General features: G+C 36.2%; 1 protein-coding gene across 1 annotated transcript in view; it reads left to right on the top strand.

The window, feature by feature from the left end:
• The window catches only part of LOC102839278 (latrophilin-3-like), an 883,976-nt gene that overhangs the window by 456,465 nt on the left and 419,763 nt on the right, over positions 1-7,748 (top strand). The window contains exon 6 of the mRNA XM_006873416.1: positions 222-302. Coding sequence (XP_006873478.1) covers positions 222-302 — 81 coding nt within the window. The remainder of the gene's footprint in view (positions 1-221; positions 303-7,748) is intronic.

Raw genomic sequence — 7,748 nt, 5'->3', positions numbered from 1 at the left:
AAAAAAAAAAAAACAATTGAATTGTGTTGTTTTTGTAAAAAAAAAAACAATTGAATTGTGTTGTTTTTGTATGATGCATATACTTTTTGCCTTTGTGCAAACTTGTATTCTATAAGTGTAGAAAGACATGATGTGACATCATAAAAGCAAAATATAACAAAAAAAAGCAAGATAAAGATATGACTAAAATGGCTTTTTAACATTTCTTTTTTGGTCCATAGGGCAGGCGCATCATGGACAGGTATCCTACATCTCTCCACCAATTCACCTTGACTCTGAACTAGAAAGACCTCCTGTTAGAGGTGAGTATTATTTTGTTTTATATACATATATAATTGTATTAATTCTTTGACAATTGTAAATATATAGTTTGTATGCAGAAAAAATCAAAGTGTATGAGGAGTCAGGTGACAGGAAGAACAAGCTTATTAACTAAAATATAAAATTTTTGTTATGAGAAATGTTCATAAGAGATTAAAAAAAAAAAAAGGTGCCAACAAAGTGAGAATCATAGTGATTCAACCAATGGAGAACTAGTTGAATACTAACTTAGATTTAAGAATAAACAGAGAGTGTTTGCCTTTTTATTGGAACTTTCTTCTACTATTTTTGTCAAAGATAGATGTATTAAACTCAGTGGTTTTGACAGTTCCCTCCCCCCACCATGCAAAATAATTGCAAAAAATATGTGGGACACATATCTGACTTTTCCTGACTTCACAAGGTAGAAAGAAAAACAAACTCAAAACCAGCCCAAAGTCAATTCCTTTAAAGTGGAAGACAGACAGACATGCTTCCACCCTACAGCCTTCTTTACCTTATTGTGACACCAACCATTCTTCCCACAGCACTCTCTGCTTCACATCTGTGTTTTATAATCAGTTTCAATGGCCACACAGAACTTATAACAATACGCACTATTATGGAGTTTATTAAGGAAGTGAGTAAGTACAGTTCAGGATCAAAACCAACTCAAGACACAGTAGTTCTCCAGTCAGGAATGCCTCTTAACTACCATATTGCAGGCGTGCTTCACTCTTGTCTTTGGCTCTCAGCCATATGACCGCTTGGCCTTTGCCCTGCTCCAGCAAGTGATACAAAGCTATTTTAGCCAGTCTTCTGCGTGTAGTCATTCAGCTTTACTCTGTCCATAGACCTAGAGCTTGAAGCTGTTCTGTCTCTCCATGCCACCATCTCTGCTGTTGTCTCTTGCCTTCACTTCTTGACATCTCATGCTCCACTCATGATCTTCTGTCTTGATGGTCCTGGGATCTTCTGTCTCTTTTTATGAGATGGCTCCTTCTAAGCATAGCTAAGGCCAAAACTAACCAATCCCAACTTTAGAGTCCTATGTTGCACTGTAGGATAAGCACTTAGAAACCCTATACAGGGTTACTATGAGACGGAATCAACTTGATGGCACTCAGCAACAACATGCCTTATTTGCATGGGCTTTGGACATATTGTCAGAAGGAACCAATCACTGGAGAAGGATATCATGTTTGGTAGGGTGGGGGGCTCAGAGAAAAAGAGGAAGACTCCCAGCAAGATGGAATGACAAAGTGGCAGCATCAGTGGGCTCAAACATGGTAATGATGGTGAAGATGGCCCAGATTTGGCCAGTGTTTTGTTATACTGTGCATAAGGTCATTATGAGTTGGTACCGACTCGATGGTACCTAACAACAACACAACCCAATCGCTTGATGGCAATCAAGAATACTTTGGATAGATAAGCTATATCAAGTAAATTCAAGGCACTACAGTAATATTAAATGTTATTTTTTAAAGTCATTTTAGTACTATTATATTCATCTATTTTTTAAATGTATGTTAAAACTATACATTTTAATATTGATCTTAGTTGTTTGAGTAAAGGCTTAAAAACATATACAAAATAAAAATCACATGGTAACAGTTGTTGTTAATTTCCATCAATTCAGTTCCAGCTCATAGTGATCCTGTGTATAGGGGTTCCAAGACTGTAAATCTATATGGAAGTAGAAAACCTCATCTTTCTTCTGAGGAGTTGTTGGTGGGTTTGAGCTGATGACCTTGTAGCTAGCAGTCAAGTGCTTATTCTATAGTGCCGCTAGCATGTCAAGGTAATATGATTACCTCATAATATAAATACAGAATTTTGTTCTTGGTGTTTTATTTTTAAGAAATTTTAAACAATGATTTTCAAATTTTTTATAATGTTCAACACTGATTTTATATAAAAGTCAGTAGACCTGACTTTAATGAGCATTTTTTTCTATGCAGATTATTCTTCTGCCAAGAGTCTTCTTGTTTACCAAAAAACTTCTAAAATTCTGAGGAACTGGTTTATGATAAGTTCGTCTCTTAAGCCTTAGCTGACAACATTCTGGGGATGAGCCACATCCATACGTCCCTTCTCCAATTTCCCCCTGTGCTTGCCACAGTTATTATGCCTATGATAGTGTATCTTATTTTTTCTGTGTACGTTTCCCTCTTGTATCTGTAAGTTCCTTGCAGGTAGATAATGTCGTAATCGTTATTTTTCACCTAAATTCTGGTCTGTGCTTAGTGTTCAGTAGAAGCTCATTCATTGATTTCTTTCTAAGTGACAAACAGTGAAGGTGACAGCCTAGATTTTGAAGGATACATCAGTCTTTTTCAAGAGCAGAAGGACACAGGAATAACAATGAACTCCCACAAAGAGGAAACAGGAAAACACAAACATACAGAGAGATGTGCAAATCTGCAGTTATTTTAGGGAAATACACTGGATGCTCAGTAAAATGGAAGAAGATCTTGAGAAGACTGGAAATATGTAATAGTATCTCATACTAAGGAATTTGTATTTTATCCCAAAGACAACCATGAATCATTTTTAACTCTTTTTTTTCTATGTTTTCCTGAGTCAGTGAGTTATTACATGAGAACACTATTAGTTCTATATCTGAGAAAAAAAAATTCTGATGTCAGTGTAACTGATGAACTGATTTGAGTAGGAGAGACTATTCCAATAGTTCAGGTAAGAAAAGATAGATAGGATTATGCAGGTGGCTTCGAAAAGACCTGAGCGTTATTTTGAAGACATGACACATGATTGAACAGATATGGGGAAAGTGGCAGAAATCACTCTGAGGTTTTCTGCATTGAATAACGGTAATGACATAGTCCTTTATCTTAGTTAATAAGTATGAATTGTAAAATAATGAATTGTTTTAGACATGCTCATTTTTAGTGAAACGTTGTTCCTGCTGAAAAATTAAGGCCTATTGACACTAGTTGATGACTTTAATAGAGTTCAGTTCATCAGGCATAATCCCAGAATGATTTGGGAAAGAAGGGATGGAAAATTGTGCTGAGTTGGCAGTATAGCAATTCAATTCCAAATCTAATGGCATAAAACAAGAAAAACTTCATAAGAATTATGTGAACTTGTAGAGTAGGATGTGTGCTGGCTTGACTGTATTTTACAGACTAGTTAGTTTTTTGTGAGAAGGAGACTCATTTACATGTTTGGCAGTCACCTTGATGTCAACTGTGATGAAGATTGCATGTCTTTCATCATCTAACAGACTCTCCCAGGCAGAAAGTTTTCAGCAGTGAAAGGGATTGCCTAAAGATGTTGTTAAAGGTGATCTGAGGCTGGAGGTCGGGGAGTCCCCGGATGTGTTCCGTCCAAACACTGTTGAAGCAAGACACAGATCCACGGGACCACAGCATGAACTAATGCACCAATTGTTGATATTAAGTGCTGAGTTGCTTCCAACCCATAGCGACCCTTAAAGGGTTTTCTAGGAGTGGCTGGTTAGCTTGAACAACCAGTCTTGTGGTTCAAACCAGTTTTGTAGTCCAGCGCATTAACCCACAGTGCCACACCAATATGGCCATATTAATGTATCAGAGAAAATCTTATTGTCAAATGGGATTAAGTCCACAGCTATAGAGGTTTAGGATTTCAACATGTATTTGTAGCAGACATAATTCAATCCAAAAAACTCATGAATTATCCTTTTTATTGCCAAATTATTTTATGCTTGTTAGATTTGTTTGGTGTAAGATTTTTTCAGTAATGGGATACATGCTAAATCAGTCATATTACAATGTTGTTAGGTAAGATGGATTTTGATAAGTAGTATCTGGGAGATACGTGTTCCTCTGTACTCTGGAGGTAGGATGAGGCATGAGAAACATTATTCATTATATGTGAATTTATTTTACTGTGTGAAACTTTTGGAAATATGAGTTAACACATAAAGGTGTCATGAAATGACTGCACATAATTGCTGTTAGAGTCTTCTTCTTCTTAATGTTGCATTTTCCAAGTAACCTTCTAACTCCCTTGACAAGTAAATATTTTCTTATCTGTCAGAACCTTACATCATTTGGCACCCCACTTATTACTGACTTGTTCAGGAAAAGAGGGTCTTCCTATTATTTTGATATCCTAGCCCACAGTAAGCTGCCTAATAAGATAAAATCTGAAGTATAGCTTGTCAATACTACCTCAATTCTTCTATGATGTGGTAACCAAAAATTATTAAGCACATTTACAAAGTCACCTCCTGAGGTGAGTGATCAGCTGTCAAAGTAATTTAGAAGGAATAAATGATTTGCATAAAGGTATTCAGTATTGCCCCTGAAATTTTAGTTATTCACCTGAATATTATACCATCACCAAAATCACAACTTCCAAATAACACATAGAAACCATTTCTATACTTACAAGGCTTACCTTACTCTACAAAATAACAACAACAAAAAAAAAGCCCAAGAGTTTTATAAATTCACACTTCAAGTAGGCACACCCTCATTCAGTATCTTTTGTTGTTGCTGTTGCTGTGAACTGCCACCGACTTGGTTTCAAATCATAACAAATTAATGAACCATAGAACAGAACACTGCCCGGTCCTGCAGCAACCTTACAATTCTGACCTCATTGTTATCACTGTGCCAATACATCTCATTGGGGGCCTTCTTCTTTTTCACTGACCCTTGATTTTGTAATGAGCTTCCCCAGGGACTTGCCTCTCTTGTTAATGTGTCCTAAGTATGAAAGACAAAGTCTTGCCATCCAGCTTCTAAGGAACATTCTGGCTGTACTTCTTCCAACACAGATTGGTTTGTACTTCTGGCAGTCCAAGGTAATTTTAATATAATTGATGGTGCAACCATTTTGTCTTAATGAAATACATCATTTGATTTCTTGCCTGCTGCTTCCATTGTTGATGGTTGATCCAAGCAAAAAAGAAATCTTTGACAACTTCAATCTTTTTTTCCATTTATTTTGATATTATTTACTGGTTCAATGGTGAGGTTTTCTTTACATTGAAGTGTAACCCATATGGAAGGCTGTGGTCTTTGATCTTCATCAGTAAGTATTTTAAGTCCTCTTCATTTTCAACAAGCAAGGTTGTATCATCCGCCTATCTCAGGTTATTAATGAGTCTTCTTCCAATCTTGATGCCATGTTCTTCTTCATATAATTCAGCTTCTCTTATTATGTGTTCAGCATGTTGTTGTTGTTAAGTGCCCTAGAGTCGATTCTGACCCACAGCGACCCTGAATAGGGTTTCCAAGGCCGTAAGTCTTTACGGGAGTAGAAAGCCTCATATTTCTCCCATGGAGCAGCTGGTCGTTTCTAAGTGCTGACCTTGAGGTTTGCAGCCTGATTTGTAACCACTATGCTACCAGAGCTCCTTAATCAGTTTGTGCTCAGCATACAAGCTGATTAAGTATGGTGAAAAAATACAACTCTGGTGCACGCCTTCTCAAATTTTAAACCATTCTGTTTCCCCTTGTTCTATTTAATTGACTGTCTCTTTGTCTATGTACTGGTTTCTCATGAGACAATTAAGTGTTCTGGAATACTCATTCTCCTCAATGTTATCCAATACCTCTTAAATACTGTGATTTGGCACCATCAAACATTTCTGTCATTGAAAACAGTTATGCGTGTCCCTGTCAGATGCCCAGCATGTACTATAAGTAAAACAGTAGCATACCGAATCTTAAGAGAGGGATAAAATGTAAATATGTATTATATGCCTATGGATCATGAAAAAGTTATTTTCATTTTAATCACTATCACCCCACCCTACCTAATGTTGTAATGGTGGTAGTGTGTCACTGAGTTAATTCTGACTCCTAGCAATTGTATATAGGGTTTCTGAGGCTGTAAATCTTTACAGGAGCGGAAAGCCTCATCTTTCGCCCTCAGATTAATTGGTAGATTTGAACTACTGACCTTCTGGTTAACAGCCCAGCTTGTAATCCACTATGGTTTCCAGGGCTCCTTACATTACCTAAGGTAGTTCTCTTTATTTCTTTAATCTTAGGAAAAATAAGTAAGTTGTAATCTTGGTGCATTTGTTTAGCCTACATTCCTTCTTTTGTTTTATGTAACCATAAAGAAATATAGTAAATAATATCCTTGAATAAATTGTGTATTCTCTAAAAATAAAAAGTAGCTGTTGTTTATAAATACAATGGCACTTCCCACTGATGAGTAAATTTGAGAGATTCTGTTCTTTAAATTTAATGGTATCACACATGGCATTTGGCCACTAATTTATGCTTGGGATGCCCTTATATTCAGTCCTTAATTTACAAATTTTATTACGGTATAGGGGTATAAATCTAAGTAGTTTACTAGTGCATTAATGTCACAATACATTACAAGGTAATTAACCAGAGCTGCCATTATAAATAGAATATAGTTACAGCCCTCACTATAAACTACTTAATAAAAATAATGTCCTGAATCAGCATTCACTATTATAGTAATTTTTTGTCAACGTATGTCTCATTAATCAGGAATTTTTAAAAATTAGCTTTAACTACAAGCACTATTATTTTTAAACCTATCATTGTAAAAACAAGTTTTCTATAATTTTACTGTTAATTTAATGAGCTCTATTATGTATTTCTGTATGCATATAAGTTCTACAAGTTTTTGAGATGTTACTTCCCAATTACCACCACTTGTCTGTCAATTTGATGTAATGTGGTCACTTGGGTGTTGCTGTAGTGATGGAAGCTATTAGACCACGTGTATTTAAAATACCCAAGATGGACAGGTTTCAGTGGAGCTTCCATACTAGCACAGACCGGAAAGAAGATCTGCATATCTACTTCTGAAAATATTGGCAAGTGAAAACCCTTATGAGTGGCAGCAGAACATTGTCTGACGTAGGAAGGGAAGGTGAGACCCTCAGGTTGGAAGGCACTCAAAATACCACTGGTGAAGAGCTGCCTCCTCAAAGTAGAGTTGACCTTAATGAGCTAGCTGGAGTAACATTTTCAAGACCTTCATCTGTTTATGTAGCATAATTCAATATTAAAAGAAGCAGCTGATGCATTAATAATCAAACTTGGAAGTATAAACCAAAGAAAATTTGAAGTTGTCAAAAGTTAGATTGATATCCTAGGTATTAGGGAGCTATTTTAAATAAGATAATCATGTGACCTACTATACTGGGAATGACAAATTTAAGAGAAATAGCATCTTAATGGTATGGCACTGTAAGATCAGTGCTGGATTGTGAATCACAAAGTTGCTGGTTCAAACCCATCAGCTGCTCCTCAGAAACCTTATACAGGGTCACTATGAGGCGGAACTGATTCATTAGCACTTAATAACAACAACCATCATAAAAACTACATTCCAAGATCTATCTTGAAGAGCACTAGAGTTAGTGATAGTCTAATATCCATACACCTATAAGGAAGACTGGAGTCTCTAGTGTGATGTGTGGAATAAAGCACTGAATT

Source organism: Chrysochloris asiatica, unplaced genomic scaffold (assembly GCF_000296735.1).
Source record: "Chrysochloris asiatica unplaced genomic scaffold, ChrAsi1.0 scaffold00240, whole genome shotgun sequence".
In the NCBI taxonomy this organism is placed as follows: Eukaryota; Metazoa; Chordata; class Mammalia; order Afrosoricida; family Chrysochloridae; genus Chrysochloris; species Chrysochloris asiatica.
This window is presented reverse-complemented; position numbering and strand designations above follow the sequence as displayed.